The 24634-nt window shown below is 35.7% G+C and overlaps 3 protein-coding genes across 5 annotated transcripts in view; 1 reads left to right on the forward strand and 2 right to left on the reverse strand.

The window, feature by feature from the left end:
* Positions 1–84: 84 nt before the first annotated feature.
* On the reverse strand, positions 85–7734 carry syce2 (synaptonemal complex central element protein 2). 3 transcript variants are annotated; one of them, XM_058768639.1, is made up of 5 exons: positions 7620–7734; positions 2323–2409; positions 2163–2239; positions 1864–2071; positions 85–667 (listed from the first exon to the last, which is right to left on the reverse strand). In XM_058768639.1, the coding sequence occupies exons 2-5, from the start codon at positions 2404–2406 to the stop codon at positions 473–475; spliced, it is 564 nt and encodes a 187-aa protein (XP_058624622.1). In that variant the 5' UTR covers positions 2407–2409; positions 7620–7734; the 3' UTR covers positions 85–472. The 3 variants fall into 3 exon arrangements, with proteins under 3 accessions (XP_058624622.1, XP_058624620.1, XP_058624621.1); XM_058768637.1 differs by lacking the exon at positions 7620–7734 and adding an exon at positions 2664–2912; XM_058768638.1 differs by lacking the exon at positions 7620–7734 and adding an exon at positions 2753–2911.
* LOC131536018 (N-acetylmuramoyl-L-alanine amidase-like) overlaps positions 5675–24634 on the forward strand; it is a 184573-nt gene continuing 165613 nt past the window's right edge. Inside the window, exon 1 of the mRNA XM_058768632.1 lies at positions 5675–5741. The gene's annotated coding sequence lies outside the window, so the exon portion shown is untranslated. The remainder of the gene's footprint in view (positions 5742–24634) is intronic.
* farsa (phenylalanyl-tRNA synthetase subunit alpha) lies at positions 14252–23986 on the reverse strand. The gene is made up of 13 exons (XM_058768628.1): positions 23796–23986; positions 22551–22688; positions 21877–21975; positions 21662–21780; positions 21291–21383; positions 20893–21021; positions 18072–18187; positions 17872–17956; positions 17279–17378; positions 17029–17197; positions 16730–16807; positions 14956–15070; positions 14252–14864 (listed from the first exon to the last, which is right to left on the reverse strand). Exons 1-13 carry the CDS (start codon positions 23940–23942, stop codon positions 14759–14761), a joined length of 1494 nt encoding a protein of 497 aa, XP_058624611.1. The 5' UTR covers positions 23943–23986; the 3' UTR covers positions 14252–14758.

Consider the following 24634-nt stretch of genomic DNA (forward strand, 5'->3'; position numbering starts at 1 on the left):
AATCCTAATTTTATAATGGTGCTCTTTCTTGCTATCTGTATCTATTTAGAGCAGCTCATTTGTACTGAGAAAGCCATAAAGAGAATTGGCAACAGATTAAATGAGTTTTCAATAACTAATGCTGTGGGGAAAAAGCCTTAATCCTACAAATCTCAAACTTTAGTTATTGAAACACAAATAATGCGGTTAGCCAAACCACATTTGCCGGGGCTTAGAAGGAATGATAGTAGAAGGCCTTTAGGTAATTCATCAAAAATAGATTTTACTTTACAATACATGTAAATACAAATAAAATTGACATATTAATGTGCATTTGAACTTTCTTTAACATGCTATTGTAAAAATAAATAAATGCAATGTTTACATTTTGAAATGTTTGAACAGTTCCTCCTTAAGTTTAAGTTAAATTAAACATGACTAAATCATATGTAGTGTACCCCGTCTCATATTAAGTTACAGTTTGGTTGTGTATCTACTGCTCTGTGCTGTGCTGCAGGCCTTTATTGATGGCGGCCAGAGTTTGACTGGCTCCCTGCAGCTCCATACTCAGCTGACTGCTTCTCTCCAGCACCTCCGACAGCTCAGTGATGCTGGCCTCCATGCCCTGACTGTGCTGCTCATAATACTCAAACATCTGCTCCTTCACCTGCTGACACATCTCACTCACCTGCACAGACACACAAAGCAATAGTTCACCCAAAAATTCAGATAGGCTGAAATCTGCTCCGCCTCAGCCCATCCAAGGTGTAGAATTTATTTCTTTATCAGACAAGATGTTCACAAGACATTAATTGATGGACTGGAGTGGTGTGGATTATTGTGATGTTTTTATCAGCTGTTTGGACTCATTCTGACGGCACCCATTCACTGCAGAGGATCAACTGGTGAGCAAGTGATTTTCTCTATGTGTCTAAATTTCTCCAAATCTGTTCTGATGAAGAAACAAACTCATCTACATCTTGGATGGCCCGAGGAAAAGTACATTTTCAGCAAATGTTCAATTTGGGTGAACTATTCCCTCAAATGTCTAAATGTACAGTGTTTGCATTAAAAATATATGAAAGTTTTATATATTATTATGCTTTAGGCCAGTTGTTGCTGAGGCAAGTTACATAATTATTAACAATCATATGCAACAAAAGCATAAAGAATATGCTATTAGCTCCCATGGAAACCATTTGGAAGTTAAGTTCCTTCAGAAGTTTCCTCTAAAAAATTGTTAACCCCAAGAACACTCAAAGGTTTGAGACCTTGGAAATGTGTATACAACTTGTTAAAAGAAATATTCTTATCATAATGAATATTCAGGCATACATCGGATTGCATAGAAAAAATCAAATGTGAAAATAATAATAATAAAAAAAATTATTAAATAAAGAAAATTATTTTTATTCTTTTCTAAAATGATCATAAAAACAGTGAAAACAGTAGTAATCTTACTGTTAATAATAATAATTAGAGGTCAATATTGGCTGATATTTTGAGAAAATCCACATGTACCTGTTTGGCTTAACTAAATGCCAAATCCTGTTTAAAAACATTTTATAGTGTAAAATGTATCATGCATATAAATATATACTGTACATGTAATACATATATTTTTTTTTTAAATTACATAGGAGCATGAAATGAAAATGTGCATACACTGCATGAAATTAAAATATTGAAGAATTTATTTAATTTTTATCATTTTTTAAATATAAGTTTTATGATACGCAGATATTCTGATATATCTATTACATTTATTTATGTTGGTATTATTTCAGCCAACTGCACTGACTACTTAAAAACACAATATCAGTCAAGTACTAATGTTTCTTCTGTCTTTATCTGTTTCTTTGCATCTGCTGTAGTGTTGAGTACCTTTTTAATGAGCTTTTCCTCAAAGCTGTTCATCACATGTTGGTCCATGGCCCGCCTCTCATTGATTCTCTCAATAAGGTCCTGTGCTTTCTTTCCAACCTCTTCTATTCGTGAACTTGTGGGAGCCAACACGCCTGCTTCTTCCATAGTACTGTTGCTCGGCGAACTTCTAGTCGAGGTTTTCGAAACTCCGATACCCGAGTCCTCACTGTAACAGGGTTAAAAAAAAATTATTAAACAGGGTTAGAACATAATTAACAATAGCAAACAAGCAATAATATTTTGTGTTACTGGTTCACCTTTGGTGCTCATTGCTGTCATCCAGGCTAACAAATGACAGAGTTTCACCTGTTGAGTTAAAACCATCATCTGGCACCTGAATCGAAAGGAAATTCACTTTAGCAGCAATGCTAGACCATTTTCAGATATTTGACCATTTTAGTTTAAAATCATATGTACCTTTGCTGATGAGTGGTGATGACCAGTTTTGGGTGTTGACTGCAAGGCCACAGAGCCTGAATTTCCAAAGAAGTGCTGTGCCATAGCCTGATAAACATAATATATGACACTTATGTAAACATTAACATGACAGATACAAGTACGTGAACATGATAATAAACCTGTCATCATTCAAAAACCTAACGTTACAGTCATTATAACATAGTGCGGTGAATACATGATTATACTTAAATTTGAGCTGCGAAGTACATCAAAGAATACAATGATACTATTATCGTACATGTAATTCATATGGTACCTAAATAATACATATTTCACGACAAATAATATGTCAAACTTACAGTTTTACGCCTCGCGTTCATATTAGCATGTTAAATTCTTATATTGTAACTAGCTTGTTGCTTAGCAAATCTGAATGACTTAAACTTACTCTATTTAATGTGTCACCGTCGAGTAATGTGTCTCTGGGGTTCGTCTAAACCGTAATAGTAACAAATGAGTGGCAATTTTGTTCACTTTTATCGGAGATGTTTACAGTTTAAACCTACACTACAGCGCGCAATGATGCACGTGACATGCACGCGCGTGTAATTTTATGGGAAAACGACAGCTAATTATATAATTTTAGCACAAATATTTATTTTTTTTCATATCGAGATTTTTCCAGAATAACTTATTTTTGAATAAATAATTATTTAATTAAAAACAAACAAACAAACAAAAACAACAACAGATAACCTAATCTATGTGTGTGTAGGCTACTATGTCCAGTAAATCGTGGTATCTTTGAGAGTGTTGTTATAAGACCAACAGAGTTTCTTCAAATCCTCCGTCAATTTGCAATCCAACAACAGTGAGTTTTATAGGGAGACCTGCCCTCATAATTTGCACTACTGTCTCTGGTCAGCATCTGAGGAGCAACCATTAATCCGTAAATGGAAATACATTCAGGCCTGGCCTCACTGGCTCAGAACATAATGGACTGTAATAATGAGATGAATCAGTGTCAGAGGACACAGATAATCCCTGCTGTTGCTGAGCCAGCTGGGACAACCATGAGCAAAGTACAAACATTTGCACAATGATAAAAAAAAAAAAAAAAAATTGTTGCTATTGTTCAACTTTTATGTAGATGAGTTTGTTTCTTCATCAGAGAAATTTAGCATTGCATCACTTGCTCACCAAAGGATCCTCTGCAGTGAATGGGTGCCGTCAGAAAGAGAGTCCAAACAGCTGATAAAACAATAATCCACAAATAATCCACACCACTCCTGTCTGTCAATTACTGTTTTGTGATGTTAAAAGCTGTGGACGTTAATTGGTGGATTGGATTGGTGAGGATTACATTATTGTGGATTATTGTGGTGTTTTTATCAGCTGTTCAGACTCTCATTTTGACAGCACCCATTCACTGCAGAAGGTCAATCAGAAGAAACAAACTCATCTACATCTTGGATGGCTTGAGGGTGAGTAAATTTTCAGCAAATTTTAATTTTGGGGTGAACTATTTTTTTAATGTTAGTTAATAAAAAATACAATTGTTCATTGTTTGTTCATGTTAGTTCAACGCTTTAACTAATGTTAACAGATACGGCTTTTGATTTTAATAATGTAGAAATTAATAAATGCTGTAGAAGTATAATTGTTTATTGTTATTTCATGTTAACTTTCACATTTCATGTTTTCATGTTTATTGTTATTTGTGACCCTGGACCACAAAATCAGTCATAAGGGTCAATTTTTCAAAATTGAGATTTATACATCATCTGAAAGCTGAATAAATAAGCTTTCCATTGATTATGATAGGATGATTAGGAAAATCTGGAATCTGAGGGTGCAAAAAAAATCTAAATATTGAGAAAATCGCCTTTAAAGTTGTCCAAATGAAGTTCTTAGCAATGCATATTACTAATCAGAAATCAAGTTTTGATATATTTACAGTAGGAAATTTACAAAATATCTTCATGGAACATGATCTTTACTTAATATCCTAATGATTTTTGGCATAAAAGAAAAATAAATAATTTTGACCCATACAATGTATTTTTGGCTATTGCTACAAATATACCCCAGCGACTTAAGACTGGTTTTGTGGTCCAGGGTCACATTTCATCTCATGTTTTGGTTGTTTTATGAGTGTATAATCACATAATTTTCAGGACACTGACTTCTAGCAGGGACACACACATACACAAAAAAAATTAAAAATAGGTGGACAAATGTTCAAAGTCAAACCAAGTGCCAGATTTCATTTAAAAGCTCATCCAAAAATAGAAAACAGTGAGGGACACAGAGAAGAGAACAGGATGTTGTGAAAGCATGATGTCAATCTACTGCTGATTAGAGAGGCGGTATCTGATATAAACCCATGTGCTGACACATTATCACAGAAAGATCATATTCATCAGCACTAAATATCATGACTGCTCAGCTTTTGTTCACCTCAAAACAGGCACAATTCCCAAGAAGAAAACATAGGAGAGTCTGGAGCTAGATGTCCCAGGACTGTAGTCAAAATTTCAAGATATGTGTTAATGCATTCAAAAATAAAAATTAGAAAAGATAAGTAAATAGAAATTTGCTACAAACCTACCAAAGTGAAATGTGTGACAACTTGCCCCGGTGTCAAGAACTACCACACACATTGTCACATACAATAAGTCCACATATATGTATTATATATGTATATATATATATATATATATATATATATATATATATATACACACACATACATGTATATATATACAGTGCTGTGAAAAAGTGTTGGCCCCCTTCCTGATTTTTGATTTTAATTTTTTGCATATTTGTCACACTTAAAAGATTCAGATCATCAAACAAATTTTAATATTACACAAAGATAATGCAAGTAAATTCAAAATGCAGTTTTTAAATGATGATTCCATTTATTAAGGTAAAAAATCTGTCCAAACCTACCTCGCCCTACGTGAAAAATTAATTGCCCCCTCCTATTAAATCATGAAAGAACTGTGATTAACCACATTATTTTAGAAAGCTGAGTTAAATTTCACTAGCCAAACCCAGGCCTGATTACTGCCAGACCTGTTGAATCAAGAAATCACTTAAATAGAACCTGTCTGACAAAGTGAAGCATGTTTAAAGAGCAACACATCATTCCGCGATCTTAAGAAATTCATAAACAGATGAGAAACAAAATAGCTTACATGTATCAGTCTGGAAGGGGTTATAAAGCCATTTCTAAGGCTTTGGGACTCCAGCAAACCATGGTCAGAGCCATTATCCACAAATGGAGAAAACTTGGAACAGTGGTGAACCTTCCCAGGAGTGGCCGGCCTACCAAAATTACTCCAAGAGCACAAAGACAACTCATCCAGGAGGTCATAAAAGAACCCAGAACAACATCTAAAGAACTGCAGGCCTCACTTGCCTCAATTAAGGTCAGTGTTCATGATTCAACAATAAGAAAGAGACTAGGCAAAAACAGCATCCATGGGAGAGTTCCAAGGCAAAAGCCATTGCTGACCAAACAGAACACAAAGGCTCATCTCACATTTGCCAAAAAATATCTTGATTATCCCCAAGACTTTTGGGCAAATATTCTGTGGACTGATTCTGTGGACTCTGAATGTCTCAAGAAAAACAAAATTAAGGTTTTGGAGTGGCCAAATCAGAGTCAAATCCAATTGAAATGCTGTGGCATGAATTTAACCAGTCCATTCATGCTCGAAAACCCTGCAATGTGGCCGAATTAAAACAATTCTGCAAAGAAGAGTGGGCCAAAATTCCTCCACAGCGATGTGAAAGATTCGTTGCCAGTTATCACAAACGCTTGATTGTAGTTATTTCTGCAAAGGGTGGCACAACCAGTTATTAGGTTTAGGGGGCAAGCACTTTTTCACACAGGGCCATGTAGGTTTGGATTTTGTTTTCCCTTCATAATAAAAAACTTCATTTAAAAACTGCATGTTGTGTTTACTTGTGTTATCTTTGATTAATATTTAAAATTGTTTGATGATCTGAAACATTAAAGTGTGACAAACATGCAAAAAAAATTAAAAATCAGGAAAGGGGCCAACACTTTTACACCACTATATATATATATATATATATATATATATATATATATATATATATTTAAAAAAACAAAAACCTTGCAGAGCATGCAACAACATATTTTGTTGCTTGATCTATGAGAGCTGTATAATATTACTGGCCTTTCCTGAGATTGATATTTATATTTGCCCATAAAAATATCAGCAATATCAGCATATTTTTGCTCAGTTTGGGCTGCTGAATAAAATTGAGGGTTTCCCCCCTAGAGTATGAGCTCCATATTGAGCCATTAAAACATGATGTATCAAATATGATACTCCAAAAAATAAAAAATATATAGTTTTATAATTATATATAATTTTAGAATTATATATAATTTTAGAATTATATATATATATATATATATATATATATATTGGTTAATCTCCTATAAGCACTCTGTCTTGTGCAATTATTCTTATGATTCTTATTGCAGGGGTCAAGCTAGAGAGCTGGAAATCCATCAGGAAATACACAGAGGACATAAAAAGCCTTTCATGTAGTCCAATACAACAACTAACACAGGCGGCTCATGGTCTTCTGTCAAGCTATGCTGATTTTGAAGAGGGCCATTATGAAATCAACAAATCCTGCTCAAGCTCAAATGGTTATGTAAGAGGAACACTGCTTAGCTGTAGCTTAAAATTAATTTGACAATATCCTGACTGAACTTTCATCTTTTGAAAGAGTTTTCCGATGCCCCCTCGCCCTGAATTTAGTCTAAAAGACGGCACACTTTACTTTCATGTTAACTTACTCAGTGGCAATGTAATTCGAAAAGTACTCAACATAAAAAGAGTGCTTTAAAAGTTCTTAATTAAGCGTGACACAAACAAAAAGAAAAGTCTCTAATCTTCATTGAGTTTTTAGTCCGGACTTTTTACAACCAAAAACTCCATCAAGCCTAATAAGCATCCAAATAAAGGTCCAACCAAACGTTTTCATGAAGAACAAAACTCAGAAAGGAGATCCTAGACCCTTCTGCCAGTTATTTATAGTGAAACACGTTTTTGTTAACTGTAAAAAAATCTACATAATATTTTGTTTATTTCAAATGTTTATTGTAAACATTCACGACAAGCTTTCAGCTTAAGAGATGTAGGCTACTATGTCCTTTAGCATCTGACTATCATCCTGTAAATCTAGTACAAGAATAGTACCACTTATGTCATACAAGCGCTGCTCTATCAATAAGAAAAAAAGGTTCGGTGCGTCTTACTTACTCTACTGGGTCTTTACGAATAGTGAAGTTGGAAATTGTCTCCACAATAAAACTGGTTAGCAGTCAAACTGAGTATTTCCATCTGCTAAATAAATCGTTAGTAAACAGAAGTCGGGTTCAGTGGTAACCATAGCAACGGAACTTAGCCAAAGCAACTTACTACTGTTTATCACTTTTTATAGATATTCATGAATTAAATAAAAAAATAGTTTAATATTTTAATATTAATATCGCCAAAAATCTTGTTTCTGTTTTGGAACAGCTTTGTGAAAAGCGCTATATATAAATAATTTGAAACGGAAGTTATAAATGGCATTGTTTCATGACATGTCGGACTGGGCTGATCATGTCACGCACAATGATTTATTTTCGCCCAAAACAAAGCCAAGATTAGTCTGATAAACTGGAATTAACAGGTGTCAATGAGAAAACAGGTCTTTTCGGAGGGATCACCATGTTCGCGGAATCCCCGACTTAATTAAGCGAATTAAAGGACTTGGGACGCGGCCAACGGCGGCATTATCAACTTCTTGGAGGCGGGGTGAAAGGAAACCATCTACCTCTGTCCAGTGATTTAAACCGGGCGAAAAGTGGGCGGTCTTGGAAATTTACTCCGGTCTGATTGATAACGTTAACCGAGAGTCGCCCCGACAGCGCGAGGCTTTAGCACCAGGGACAGCGCTCAGACGCGCATGCGCAACACGCTTCTGTGAATCTTGGACTTGTGTGAAGACGAAGTGCATGCTCTTCACACCCTCAAAAACTAACATCTACAGGCACTGAAGAATCAATTGATGAACTAAAACGCAACTTCAACGATGAAGGTGAGGACACAAGTTTTAATATTTAAAATAAACTCTTCAGGAATAAACAGAACAATATATATGCATTATCTTTTTCAAATCTGTTCAAATTATCTCACTTTTCCAGATTATTATAAAGCGAGGAGCGTTTAATCAGAAATCAAAGCAACTTTCAACGGCGACAAGTTCGTGAAAGAAACGTCAACCATAATCGCTATTTTTTGGACGAAATAAAGGCTGGTAATGAATTCTCTCAACGTAACAAGTTTGAACTTTACGGATAAGACAGGACATGCTTTTCAATACTCTTTTCCAAACGAGGACCCGATGTTCAAAGACTACAAGCCAGTGACCCGAGACCTCATTCCCTTGCCAAAGGGGGTTTTGTACCTGTTAATGGCCGCGCTGGTGATTGTTGCGGTCGCCTATGCCATAGTGGGACATCTGATCAAAGACCTAGCAAACGATGTAGTAGGTAAGATCTCTCAAAAACTCACAGTAACTTGTGGTTAGCCTGTTAGCTGTGCCTGTTTATTTTGTACAACGTTAAAAGCTTGGGAAAATACCATGGTAGTCTATTAAAGTGCCATGGTATTACTCTTCTGTAGCCTACATAGTACATTTAAGGTAGAAATCTTTACCATGTAGTTTGGCAACGGTAAGACATTTAATGTTTTTTAAGTCTCTTGAAAGTTATCTATTCAAAAATTAAGTAGAGTAGTAAGATTGTGAGATTTTATCATATTTATAATTTTGAATACATTTTAAAATGTGAGCAAAGCTGTATTTTCAGCATCATTACTCCAGTCTTCAGTGTCACATGATCCTTCAGAAATCACTCTAATATGCTGATTTGCTGCTCAAGAAACATTTCTTACTATGAATGTTGAACTCAGTTCAACTTTTTTTTTTCAGGGTTATTTTATGAATACAAAATTCAAAAGAACAACATCTATTTGAAATAGAAATCTTTTGTAACAATATAAACGTCTATGCTGTCACTTTTGATCCTTGTTAAATAAAGGTATTCATTTCTTGTTAGTGTAAAAAAGGTATAGAGTAACTTCCACTAAATTGTAAAGTCAATGGCTACAACTGGTCGTGTGGTTGTGAAGAATCACCTAAAAATGTCATAATAACAGGTTTCAGGATACTGGTTTCAGCAGAAATCAGTTTTGTCTTAGATCTTCTTGGCTAGTCATAGAAAAAAATATGTAAATAAACAATTTGTGCATCAACTGTACTTTAATAAGAAAACCTCTAAAAAAAAAAAAAAATGTTTGCTGTAATGTCTAAATACTTGGAAATGTTTCACTCAAGAATGTTTTTGGCTGAATATTTCAACTTTTAATAAGTTAAATTAACACAATACCTGTATGTCAACACAAGTATAGGTTCTTAGTATTTTACACTCCTGATGAAAGTCTTTATTACTATGAAATAGCACTTCAATTTCATTTCCTTATCTCTCATTATAGACTGCGTGCTTGGCCCTAACGAAGACGATGAAGAAAAAGATGACATATCGAGCATCAGACCCACCCGTCTTCCCGCGGCTCTGACTCTGTCCCATACCAACGCCTTCCACGTGTGGGACCAGGACGATGTGGTGATCCCCTTACCGTCGGACGACAGCCCCCAGATGAGCCCTCTGCTGCTGGCCGCCATCCCCTACATCCCCTCTTTCTTCCCCACATCCAACAACAGCCCCTCAGTGCCCAACAGTCCTGGGCCGACATCTGCTATCCCACGGGACGTCTGAGAAAAAACGGAAGGTGAGAAGGTGAAGCTTGGCCATCTTATATTATTTGTATACTGACAGTATACAATGGGCCAAGACCAAAGAAAACATACAAGGACTAGAGTCGTGCACCAGAAAAAGACTTTGTGCATATTCTCTTCATGCAGATGTGACTTTTCAAAACAGATTGTACTGTGCTATCTGATATTATGAATCTGATAACATGACAACACGCTTTTATCCAAAGTGACTTCTAGTGCATATATATATATACACACGTCTAACCATTTGCATTCCCTGGGAATCAAACCTATAACCATGGCATTGCTAGAACTTCATTGGAAGCCTCTTCTGTTTTATTTTTCTGAAGTTTTTGGACTCTGAAAGGTCACTTGGAAATACATACTGTAGGATGCACTGCTTGAGTCATATTACTTTTTCCTGTTGTGTAAGACGATTTACAGAAGCTGTGTTATGAGCACTGTTGAACATCATTTCAACTCATCCCCAAAAGGAGGATTAATTTGAAAGAACTTGAGCTCAGAATGACTCTGCATTATATATTCAGTTCGTATTAATGACATAACAACTCACGTCTAGACTTCCTATGCCAGCGCAAATAAACCCCAAATTCCTCCTCGGTGTCGGATGGTCTCAAAGGAGCGTCTCTTCACGGTAGCCAGTCTCTTGGAAATCAGAGATGAGCGGGGCAAAGGACAAAAAGAGATATTTGGACGAGGCCCAAAGCAACATAAACTCAGCAAATGCCCTTCAAAGAGTTGATGTTTGATTCACCTGAATTTGAACGCTGGATCTAGATGTCAAGCTCACATTGAACCTTTGGATTCACAATAGTAAAAATGCACTAAAATCATCTTTGTATATTTTTGTTCAATTTCATTTTGGAGACCACGTGGGGTTGTTCACACAGGACATTGCATTGCGTTCTTGCATTGTTTCAACAATTTTAAACGTAGTTTTTTTTGCATTGGCATGACATTGGCTGTTTTTTCTGCACCTCACGTTATGAGCATCCTGTTTTTAAAATAGTAATAACAATGTTAAAAATTAAAAACGTCAAAATTGACACTATTTATTGTTACATATTCCTGGACATTTTGTGCACAAATCAGGGCATGTTATTCAACAGCACATAAACCTGTTCTGACTTTAGTGAGAAATGGTCATTTGAAACATTTTTTTTTTTTTTTTAATCTGTGCTACATGACTAGAGAAAAAGGGCTGTGCATGAAAATGTAAACGCCCATAATGCACTGGATTCAATCAGACTATCCATAAATGGGGATACAAAAATGCTAAATTGCAGGACTTTTGCTGACAATAAAGGTGCAGATAGCAGAAAAATAATACACATTGTTTATTTACTTATATTACTGACATTATAATAATTCAAAGCTGGTTGAAAATAGGTAAACTTGCCCTGTAAAACAACAACGTTCAATCGGCTCCTACAGTTACCTGGAAGTGTCTAGTTTCTAGAGCTTGATCAGCTGGTTCAGGTGTGTTTAATTAACACCCCTGCTTTAAATATATGCATTTACCAGAAATGTTTATCCAAAGTGACTTACATTGCAGTAGAGGAATATGTTGCTAGCCAATTAGTTAACAATTTAGACTTTGTTTTAGCAAACTTGCAAAATGATATGGATATTTTCACCAAATATCCCATTTTTTGTCACATTACGAATGTATCTGTAGTGGAACACAGGAACGTGTGCTGTGTGAATGTCCCCATTTACTTATAATGCAATATTTTGCTAAAGCGGGCTGACTTGTTTTTTTGACTTTTGTTTTTTTACAGTCCATATTGGTTGACAAGCATCAGCTAATGCTGTTACAAATGCTGTAAATAAAGAACTCTGCTAACCCTTAAGTTATAACTATGTATAAAACACGTGTATAGTATCTCCATGAATAAGAGTGAAACATAAATACTGCAAAAAAATTAAAACACTACCGTCTTTCGTATAACAGTGAATTTCTGATGTTAAACTGAGCCATCCATACAGGTAACAAGTGAAGCAGCGGCTAACATTGGGCTGTTCTCAGACAGGTTATTTCTAAACGATAGGGGATTACTTTGACTCGGCCACTTAAGATGTTACGACATTTAAGCAAGTAAACAAGAGGTAATCCTTCACTGTCACAGAGGATTCCCTCTACCTCTCTTCCCCCAAAGGGCAATCGGCGGGCCAGCAGATTTTCCATTCGCTGCTGACAGCCCTCTCAAAACAGGATTGTGTTCGAATCATCTAAATTGTTTTTCAATGGCAAATGTGTCCTGTATAAACTTCATCAATATGCTTCTGTCCCAGATTCAGATTCTGACAATCCTCACATCCTCTCTACATGTACTTTTATGTAATCTTACACAAGATGCTGGGAAATGAAGAGATTATAAAGCCTGATCAAATCTGAATGTCAAATTCATTAAAAAAAACAAAACAGTTTTTAACATTGATAATAATAAGAAATATTTCTTGAGCAGTAAATCAGCATATTAGAATGATTTTTGAAGGATCATGTGACACTGAAGACTGGAGTAATGATGCTGAAAATTCAGCTTTGATCACAAAAATAATTATATTTTAAGACAAAGTTATTTTATATAGTATTTAACAATATTACAGATTTTACTGTATTTTTGATCAAATAAATGCAGCCTTGTCAAGCATGAGAGACTTCTTTCAAAAACAAAAAAATTTGAGCGGTTGTGTACATTTACGTAATTTTCAAGTTGTAGATGCCGAGACAGGCAAAGATGACGGAAACAGCTTTAGCTCATTTCCAACCATGAGTTTTGCTGAAAGAAATGGAATTAGTGCCACTAATCTTATTTAGTCTGTTCATGGAACTTGACTGCAAGGTACAAGTGTCCCCTAGAGATACAAACATACTGCTTAACATTTACGTCAGTTTCAGCGAAAACAGAATCAATGCCGCCAGGAAATAATGTTACTTAGAAAAGACAGAGAACATCTAAAAGAGAGAAAAAAAAAGAGATTTGATTGATGGCAGAAACATCAGTCCAGTTTGACTTGAGTACAGCGCTTCTCAATCAGGGGGCCTCACCAAACTTTAAATGATTCAAATTAATTCTATAAATACATTATTAAAAAAATCTCATTTAATTTGAATGCCAAAACATATCAAATCAAGACGTGAAATCATAATTTTTTGTTATATTTCTTTTCCTTTAAAAAACTTTTGTTTTTACTAATGAACATGCCATTCTTGAAGGTTCTAGAATCACAAAGTTAATTGTGGTTCATTTATTTAATAGATCAACACAGCTAATAAAAAAAGTTTTGAAAACGAGCTGTTTTGTTTGGAAGAAATATCTTCGGAGACTTTAATGTGACAGTGGGGGGCTTCGAATCAAAACGTTTGTGAACCACATGTGGCATTGCATTGTGTAGCCCTGCCCACAGGATACAGTGAAATCTCATTGGTCCCTGCTCCCCATAGCGACACATTAAACATCTCATGCAATTTTGCTTTCAGCATGGGCTAAAAAATTACTTGTCACAGTAAAAAAAACTGGTTAAGAAGCTGCACATTGCACCCTGTGGTCAAACATAGAAACAATGAGATCAAACGGAGTCTCCCATTTAACCAAGAGGGAGATTTACTCTGAAGAAAGCTTAGCCCTCTTCACTGGATTTACACGAATGGCTCAAGACCCTTATCCAGACCTCTCAAGCGCTGCATTTACTACAGTACACACGCACAATGAAGACAGCGTGTATATATATATATATATATATATATATATATATATATATATATATATATATATTTTTTTTTTATCCAAATTCTATTTCAGTCTAATTAAAATTTCCACATTTAATTAAACACGTTACTTATTTAAATTTATTGGTAATTATTTGTGAAGTTTAGCAATTTGAAAAAAATTGTTTTAAAGTAACTCTAACACGAAATGTTTATAAATGTACTGGACCATGATGAAGCCATGGAAAATGTCCAGCAAAGGACCCTGGTTTAACTGCATGCACTTACAGTAAATGAACTGTGGTTTCATAATAAACAACATTAAGCATGTCATACTGGAGATTTGAAACATTTTTAATTCATTTCTAAAGTAAGAGGACTTCAATAGTTTCCATTGCATTCTAGGTGAGAACAAACTGGGTGGCTGATCTTTTACAGAGCTGTCATGGAAAAGGGCAGTGGAAAAAGACAATAAATCAATTAAAATCGTGTTTTATATATATATATATATATATATATATATATATGTGTGTGTGTGTGTGTTTGTGTGCGTGCGGAGCAGAAATCAAAGACTTAACCTACATAAAAACAGAAGTGGTGCTTTGAGTGGAGGCCAATAGGGATTTCTATATCAGGCGGTGATGTTGAAATTAGGTCAATGTCACGCTCCTCATGCACAGACGTGACTCTTTTCCTCTGCTCTGACGTCATCCTGTTCAACACGGCCCTTGTAACTAATGCTGAGTAGCAAAGTGTAGTTCAGGGTGTGTTTTATGGCTTAAATAAACAAAAATGCAGTTGAGAGTACACATGAACCCATATGCTGAGCCGTATGATGGTCATTTAAGAATCCAGTCGACATATCGGGCTGTCGTACACCATCTGTAGGTTCACTTTGTGGCCCACGAGCTCTCGGATGTTGTTGATTCCATACTTGATCATGGTGGGTCTGAAGATGGGTGAAAATAAAAGAGAAACAATCAAGCAACTCTGAGATTTTGTATGCAACGATGCTATTTTATATGTGCGTGTCAATGTACCTTTCCAAGGACAGACCCCAGGCGATGACTGACACCCCCTCGGGCAAACCCATGGGCAGCAGCATTTCAGGCCTGAAGACCCCAGAATTACCCACCTCCACCCACTTCTTCAGACCTGAGAGAGGTTCAGCGAGAGGGAAGATTTATGATGCTAAATTGGTTCAGACAGTTAAAGAGTGTCTAAAGAGTGCACAGAAAGCTTTTTCAGCAGCCTTTGTATGGAAAGCATTGATGCATTCAAGTGCTGACAAAAAGATCATATTTAGGAGTTCAACGCACATGAATGCCACAAAAAAAAGTCTTAATTATGAGTGGGAAACATTGAACTTTCTTTAAGCCCTGAGTTTCCGAGTCGGCAGTGTGTGTCTGTGAGAAAACATGATGCAATGGATGCAGCGGCTGTATGTATTAAAATGATTTTTTTTCCATTTACAATAAAACTAGCTAAGTTGCGTATACAAAATATGATTTTATTTAACAATTACATATATATACAGTAGTACTCAGTTTGCAGTACTTTCATAAACTAAACAATAATAATAATTTTAAAAAAGCAAAAACACCTAATGCATATTCTTTATTCATTATTTTGTAGAAGTTGAGTTTAAAGATCTTGCTTAATTATTTGTAGAATCATGGTACATAGCCATCTTACTCATCCTACAAATGACTTGAACACATCTGAGGTCGTAACTAATTACGACTTCCAAACTCATAAATAGGAACTTCCAAGGGGGACAAGAGCACACCAATATATATTGAATCAGGAAAGTATTTTGTGTATTTTAATGTTGACTGACTGTCTATAACTGCAAGGCTATGAAGAAATTCTGTTATCATTTCTGCAAATTATTTCTGTTACTTCACAGAGCCTTACAGACTACCAGAGGGGAAAAAAAGAAAATGGAAAATAAATCTGATAAAATTGAAAATTTTTCATATTTTCATGCAGTTCTTTGAAGAAGCCGTTTCACTCGGATATACACCAAAATGGGAAAGAAAAAATGATTCATTTCCTTTTCATGTTGACTTCAATATTAATGGTATTTCACTACTTAATTGAATAGTTGCATTACCACCTCTTTACCTCTTATTATTAAATTATGTTTTTATATATTAAATATATTTATAAATAATATAAAATATAATAATATAAATATATAAATATATACACATGTAAATATTTTTCAAAATATATACTGTGTGTGTATTTATACATACATAATAAATATACACAGTATGCACATATGTGACCCTGGAGCACAAAACCAGTCTTAAGTCGCTGGAGTATATTTATAGCAATAGCCAACAATACATTGTATGGGTCAAAATTATAGATTTTTCTTTTATGCCAAAAATCATTAGGATATTAAGTAAAGATCATGTTCCATGAAGATATTTTGCAAATTTCTTACCGTAAATATATAAAAACTTAATTTTTGATTTGTAATATGCATTGCTAAGAACATAATTTGAACAACTTTAAAGGTGATTTTCTAAATTTATTTGCACCCTCAGATTCCAGATTTTCAAATAGTTGTATCTCGGCCAAATATTGTCCGATCCTAACAAACCATACATCAATGGAAAGCTTATTTATTTAAATCTCAATTTCGAAAAATTTACACTTAAGACTGGTTTTGTGGTCCAGGTGTTAAGTAAACAAAAATGTTATTTTGGATACGATTAATTGTTTGACAGCACTAGTTTTTACCTTTAGCAATATATAGACGTAGAACATTACACACGTATGACGTCGTATGGAGAGTTTTACCTTCATGATAGCTGAAGACCTCCATACTTGGCTCGGTGTAGGGGTTGTACGCAGGCTTGAAGCGCAATTTTGTGATTCCTGAAAGAAAACATTTCAAAATCATGATCAATGAATTTTGGGATGTCTAAAAGTCAGACAGCGAGCAATTTACCATGTTTTTTAATAAATTAATGAACATTCAGGATTCTTCTTTCACTGTAAATGAATAATTATACAAATAATGATGGTTTGAAAAAAAAAAAAGTAGAATCTCACACACACTTGTGTATCTTATTACTAAAAAGCAAGGAGTGTGGTACCTAGTTTGGTAAAGAACTGGTGCAGGATGCCCATGAGGTTTCCCAGCGTAAGGCCGTAGTCGGCCACCACTCCCTCGATCTGGTGAAACTCCGCCAGGTGAGTAGCGTCCAGAGTTTCATTACGGAAAACTCTATCGATGGAAAAGTACTTCACCGGTGTGAACTTCTCCTGAAAGATTATACCACAGAGACGAGTGAGATCTGAACTAAAGAGCAGTGAACCTAGCAGTGAGCCTGTGAGTGTGTTCACCTGCTGTGCGAGTTTATACAGCATGCGAGCGCTGACCGCCGTGGTGTGCGTTCGCAGGAGGTTCTTCTGAGCTTCTTCAATCTTCCAGTCATATTTGTATCTTAAAATTGATTTGAGATGTTAAAATTACATTGATACACAAATAAATTACTGTTCAAAAGTTTGAGGTCGATTTTGTTTTAAACCAAGGTTGCACTTATTTAATCAAAAATACAGTACGAACAGTAATATTATGAAATATTATTACAATTTAAAATAACTGTTTTCTATTTTAATGAATTTTTAATGTAATTCAGTTCTGCGATGCAAGGCTGAATTTTCCAGTCTTCAGTGTCACATGATCCTTCAGAAATCAGTCTAATATTCTGATTTGCTGCTCAAGAAAACATTTATTATTATTATTATCAGTGTTGAAAACACTTGCGCTGCTTAATGTTTTTGTGGAAACTTTTTTTCAGTTCAAAAGAGCAGCATTTATTTGAGATAGAAATATTTTATAACAATTGCCTTTACTGTTACTTTTGATCATTTTAATGCAACCTTGCTGAATAAAAAAAAAAAGTATGCATAAAATATAATATGTATCATCTTACCCCTGTGATCCGTAACCTCCTTCAGAATGAACCTGCTTCACTCTCTCCAAATAGTCCTGAGGAAACTTGTGAGCAAGGGCTGGGTCTGTGAAATACACAAAATATTATTTGAAAAATATGCTTTGAAAGTAAGTGGTACAAGGTCCTGCAGAATGAGTCTGCAGCAGGTCAGTGAAACCACAGAGGTGGACATTCCTCACCCGAGATGAAGAAGGTGTCGTGCTGGTCTCTAGCTGGGTGCTGCTGGGGCTGGAACAGAGAATCGAAGTTCCAGAAGGAGCTCTCGATGAAGTTATTGGTGGGCATTTCTGTGAATCTGTGAATGAGAGACCTAATACTTAGGAATATGCTTGAAAAGTAACGATCTAAGATTAAAACATTGTTATGGAGTACATGTTTTGTATGAAGACATAATTGATTTAACTATGGTACTCACACATACTTCAAATCAGTATGATTGCAACTGTCATATTGATATTATAAAATATTAGATTTTAGACACAATAGTGTCAAATTTTCTGTTTCTGGTTTATTTTATCAATGAAAAGTTTCAAAAGAAACCACAGCAGACCCGTTTTGCATCTTTGAGCAACACAACATGATGCTTCGTTACTGAATGAATGAGTTTTGAACGAATCACTTTAATGAGTGATTCAATAGCCAAATTAATCCATTAGAACAAATCATTTGAATGAGTGACTCAAATCATTGACTTCACACATTGATTCATTTAAAATACCTTTCCATTTAAAAAAAATAAAAAAAATAAATAGAAAAATCTAATATTTATTAAAAAAAATAATTCATTTAAAAAATATTTTATTTATTTAAAAATGAGTTCATTCATTTAAAAAAACAAATCTCACAGGCGTCACAGCATTCAAGCCACCTCTGAACAGTCTGTGAAAATACATCTAAATGCCATTTCAGACGCGAACCTCGAACACATTGAACTTCTGAGATGGACAACACACACACAGTGTCTTAACATACAGACATCTGTTTCCACATCCACTGAGAGAAAATGCAGGAAAACACATCTCTCACATATGCATCAGTTCCTTTCCATCCCCTTCCTTCCCTTCACTCAGCTCACTCAGAACGGTCAATAGTAGAATACAATGTTGTACATCAGGGGTGCCCGGGCTGGGTCCTGGAGGGCCGGTGTCCTGCAGAGTTTGGCTCCAACCCCAATTAGACACACCTGAACCAGCTAATCAAGATCTTTCTAGGCATACTAGAAACTTCCTGGCAGGTGTGTTGAGGCAAGTTGGAGCTGGGCTCTGCAGGACATCGGCCTCTGGGGCTGAGTTTGGGAACCCTGTTCTACATGAATGCAAGTGGTATTTACAGTCATGTTTGGTATCATTTGAATTGTCTCAGGGCGTCTGGAACAATGGTCTTAAACTAAAAGGTAATACAGAGCCTAAGAGTTTAGAGATATTTTGCACACTGTAGAGGGCGGGTCAGTTGCCAGTGCTTTTCACGCAAAATTACGTGAATTGTCCCAAAAGATGTTAACTCGATCAATACAAATTCCAATTGTTAGTTCCTGTCTTCATTTCGGGGGATGTTGGTCTTGGGCTGAGTACTTAAGGAGATCTTGCAAGAAGATCAGGCCCTTCTGTAGCCAGAATGAGCCCACAGGATGAAGTGTGTTCGCACACTTCATACTGTGTATTTCTCTAAAAGCCAGGTATGCATCTTACTCTTAGATTCATCTTGGGGAATTTGATAGATTTGATAGAGTCTTGTATAGATTTGATATCTTTGAATTGGCTATGTAATTGACATAATACATATTTACCTGACTGATTGTTACATTTGATTTTATTGTGACATACTCTGAAATTATTTTCTCAAGTAGATTAAGTGAAGGCGTATGTTACCGCAAATTTGCGTCCAGGGTTAGTACATACTAGATCTCAGGTTAGATGGAGCATGGGGCACATCAGGTGAGATCACAGATTTCTGACTAACTGCTTGACTTTAGTTAAGCTGTTATGCAGTTGCATTAACTATGGGGGACTAAAAAAATAATATTGGAGTACTAGCATGGTTCGGGCATACTTCATAGTACTGGCCATAACCTCTGGTTATTGTCTCAGCTTTAATTAATTATATTAACTATCGGGGGCTAGGTATATGGTACTAGCATAACCCCTGATTATTGTTTGAGCTTTAACTAAGTTGTTACATGCGTGACTGTAGGGGCTAAACAGAACCACTATTTAAAGAATGGTAAGCATGGGCAACCTATTAAATAGTATTAGTCATATCCTCTGACTAATGATCAGACTGGAGAGTTTGTGATCGTGGGGTACACGTACATCGGCCAGTGTGATACACGCTGAGCGACATAGATTCCTAATGAACGAGTAAATATAAGGTAAAGAGTTAACTAAAATAATCAAATGTCAGAAGAATACTAATTATAAACAGACAAACAACCAATTTGCATTTCAACCTAAGTTCGAGGTCATTATAAAAGAGTCAGATTAGATAATAAAATGGAGTCAGATTTGAATTTAACCTAAATTTAATAACTTTGCACGCTGAAAAGACAGAACACGCATGAAACCTTCAGCCAACCATTGGATACCTTCCTTGGGCCAATCGAGTGGACCTTACACAGCTTCTGCCACTTCTGCAGTGCCAAGATGGATTTTGTTGATACTGATTTCATTTGATCTGAATTTATAAGAATTTGATGTAAAAGGTTAAAAAAGGTTAATGAAGGAAAAAACCTCTGGGGAATCGGTTTTAAGAGGCAAATGATGCCTCATAAACCAGAAAAAAAAGATACCAGCACAAAAACATACTTGGCACAATATTGTCTAATTATAATTATCGATAAAATGTTTAGGTTAAAGGCACGCTTTATTTTTCATTCAAATTTTTAGTGCTCCACAAAAACTTGTGTGAAATCCTTTTGTCCAAAATATTATGTGCAGACAATCAATCTGATAACTGGTTTATAAGCTGAGGCAGAAGAGTGTTACGCAAAGGTAAAGGACTGACCCCATCTCCAGGAAGATCTGCCTGAACTGTGTCCGGACCTTCATGAGCGGGTGCAGGTGACCGCAGTCTGGAGCGACACCCATCGCCTCGAAATTATACGGCTTGAACTTCTTCTCCTTCCAGCTTCCACTGAGAGAAACAAGTTACAAATATTAAAAGCCAAAGACTTGAAGCGTTTCATTCAACCCAACTGAAAACACAAGTCATGCAATTTACAAATACACAAGGAAGTGAAAATGTGCGGCTTTTTAGTTGTTAATAACTTAGCACAAGTCAGAAGTCGTAGGAAGGTCTTGTGTTTCAGAACTGCATCTTTGCAACATGACGTTGTGTAATACGTTTAGGTCCTCTTTACAATTTTTACAACCTTTTTCCTTTGAGAAATCAATTAGTCTCACCTGGCGATCATCTCTGGAGTGAGTTCTGTCTCTTGTTTGGTGATGGTGGTACTGAAGCTGCTGCCTTTAGTGATCCAGTATGACTTAACCGTCCTGAAATTAAACATTCATCCATAAACAAATTAGCAATACATTACATAGTTTTCCCATTAAAAAAAAAAAAAAAAAAACACTGGGATGAAAAAATGGGTAACTGGGATGAGATTGTTAGTGAGCTGTAGCGCCTCCTACTGCTCATGTAGCGATATAATAAACAATCATCTGAATAACACCAAAATGCATCATTTGCAGACTAAACAAACACACTGAATAAATTAAAATAAACTGAATAAACATGTTAAAGCAAAAAAAAAAACTCAACACTGTCTTACACTTCCGATAGCAGTTTACGTTTCTTGAGTTCATTCCTCTCTTTGTCCTCTAGTTTTGCCGACAGTCCCTTCTGCACCAGCTGCAGTTTGTTCCTTACTGTATCCTCAATAGTTTCCACCTGAAACACACACACACTACATTAACCACATTAATAACAAACACATTCACTGGGAGATTCAGGCTTAATTCATCATGTGTGCAGCATGTAACTCACAGTTTTGAAGACTCTTGGTCCTCCCTCATGAGCTTTATCCAGACGGATCCATTTGTTGGACATGGCTTTGCTGAATCCAACCTTCCCACTCGGCATTTTCTAAAAGAATCAGAAGGTACATGAGATATCAGCTGCAAAACATATATGCAATTTTTTCCACTGTTATGCAAATAAAAACATAAAAATGAATTTCATATGTAATACTGTATGAGAATTTCTGTCAAAGTTTTTTTTTTCTGTTTATCAAATACTTCCGTGATGTATGTCCAATTGTTCTTTACAAATGTACTTTAATAACAAGTAATACCACATAGTAAAAAAACAAAAACACTTTTTGCATTGTAAGCTACTGAGAATGTTTAAATAAACGTTCTGTTTTCATGAGATTCATCCTAGTGGTACTCGTTATAGTCAAAATACATTAACATTTAGTCATTTAGCAGATGCTTTTATCCAAAGCGACTTACAAATGAGGACATTGGAAGCAATCAAAATCAGCAAAAGAATTATTATTTTTTTATTATATAATAAATAAAAAGAAAACCGATAGAATAGAAAAAGAACAGAGCAAGCTAGTGTTAGCGGCCTTTTTTTGCTGTTGTTAATTGTATAATAAATAAAAATACATGTTTTCTCCTGTAGTATAGACTATAGGCGACTCTTTCATCTCTCACCATGAGTTGATTCTGCGGCAGACCCTCGTCCGGGATGGCGTTGAACACTCGGGCTTCATGACTGCCCTGCTCCGCGATCTCACAGCCCTCTCCTGTCAGCTCCCAGCGTTTGGAGGACTTCTGCTCCGCCGAGATCACCTGAGAACAGCATTCATACAGGTTAAGACAGAGAAACAATTACATGTTTCTATTACAAAGCAGCATATATACTGATACTCATAACCTCAGAGAAACTAACAAGGGTTAGAAAAACAGGAATGTTCTTGCCAATGTACAATAATATGCTACAAAATACAGGCCCTTTAATAGAGTTGCAACATGCTTAATGGAATTTAACAGTAACATATGACAAAACAGATAGATAGACAGACAGACAGACAGGCAGGCAAGCAGATAGATAGATAGATAGATAGAATGTCAGACAGACAGATAGATAGATAGCTAGATATACAGATAGATAGATAGACAGACAGACAGAATGACAGATAGATAGATAGATAGATAGATAGATAGATAGATAGATAGATAGATAGAATGTCAGACAGACAGATAGATAGATAGCTAGATATACAGATAGATAGATAGACAGACAGACAGAATGACAGATAGATAGATAGATAGATAGACAGACAGAATGACAGATAGATAGATAGATAGATAGATAGATAGATAGATAGATAGATAGAATGTCAGACAGACAGATAGATAGATAGCTAGACAGACAGACAGAATGACAGATAGATAGATAGATAGATAGATAGATAGAATGTCAGACAGACAGATAGATAGATAGATAGACAGACAGACAGACAGACAGAATGACAGATAGATAGATAGATAGATAGATAGATAGATAGATAGATAGACAGACAGAATGACAGATAGATAGATAGATAGATAGATAGATAGAATGTCAGACAGACAGATAGATAGATAGCTAGACAGAATGACAGATAGATAGATAGATAGATAGATAGATAGATAGATAGATAGATAGATAGATAGAATGTCAGACAGACAGATAGATAGATAGCTAGACAGACAGACAGAATGACAGATAGATAGATAGACAGAATGACAGACAGATATCATAGCTATGTTTCGCTTATATTAGCAGTTATTTTGACAGGTATGACAGTGTGTAAGATGATTCTTCGTAGTGTACTGATCGCTATGATTCACGGGGCTCGGACGGGTCTGGTTGGTTGGTTTGCGCCGCTGTTGCATCAGTTAGAGCGGGCTCACCTCTCCCAGCGCCTGCAGGCTCTTCACCGCGCCGACGATCAGCTGATGATCCACCCCGAGATCCGCCGCCACATCCTGGCTGTCGATGCCGCCGTCCACCTTCTCCAGCAGCCGTAAGAGTGCTTCCAAAAGCCCGGTGTCAGCCATGCTGGAGTCGCCTTGAGCTCGGATGGGGAAACGGACGTGACGTCACGCCAGCCCTAACCTCCGTAACAAAAACGCAGCGCATTATTTTACCGTAAACCACGACCAGCGGCTCGGTATTTATTAAACTTTGAAACATTGTGTTGCTGTTGTTACCTGAGTTTTCAGGGGTCAGCAAACATTTATTACAAATATCCTGAACATTTAGAGCTGATCTGTATTACTAACGTTACACCATTAAACATAAAAGATTTGTATTTACTTTATTACTGTTATTATTATTACAGGATTTTTCAATTGTAGCTTCCACAAACATTTATTAGAAAACAAAATCTGTGTATTTAGAGCGGCTCTCTATTACATTTTTTAACAAATAAGTTTTCAATAGCCAGTTTCACAAACCTTTTTAATTTAAAAATCTGTATATTTAAAGCAGATCTATATTTATTATTAAACCTTCAAACATAAAAGATTTGCATAATTATTAGCACCAGCGTTTTCAATCGTGCCGTTCACATTTAATAATAAAAAAAAAAAAAAAACACATTTTACATCCTAAAACTTTATTTTCAGGTTTAGATTTCATTATATTTTGAATACCAGATTTCAATGTGACTTTTGGATCAAACTGTATATATTATGTTTACACAACTATGAGCAAAATACCTGGAGAAGTGCATTCAAAAACACTGCAG

The sequence above is a fragment of the Onychostoma macrolepis genome, chromosome 03, assembly GCF_012432095.1.
Source record: "Onychostoma macrolepis isolate SWU-2019 chromosome 03, ASM1243209v1, whole genome shotgun sequence".
Classification (NCBI taxonomy): Eukaryota; Metazoa; Chordata; class Actinopteri; order Cypriniformes; family Cyprinidae; genus Onychostoma; species Onychostoma macrolepis.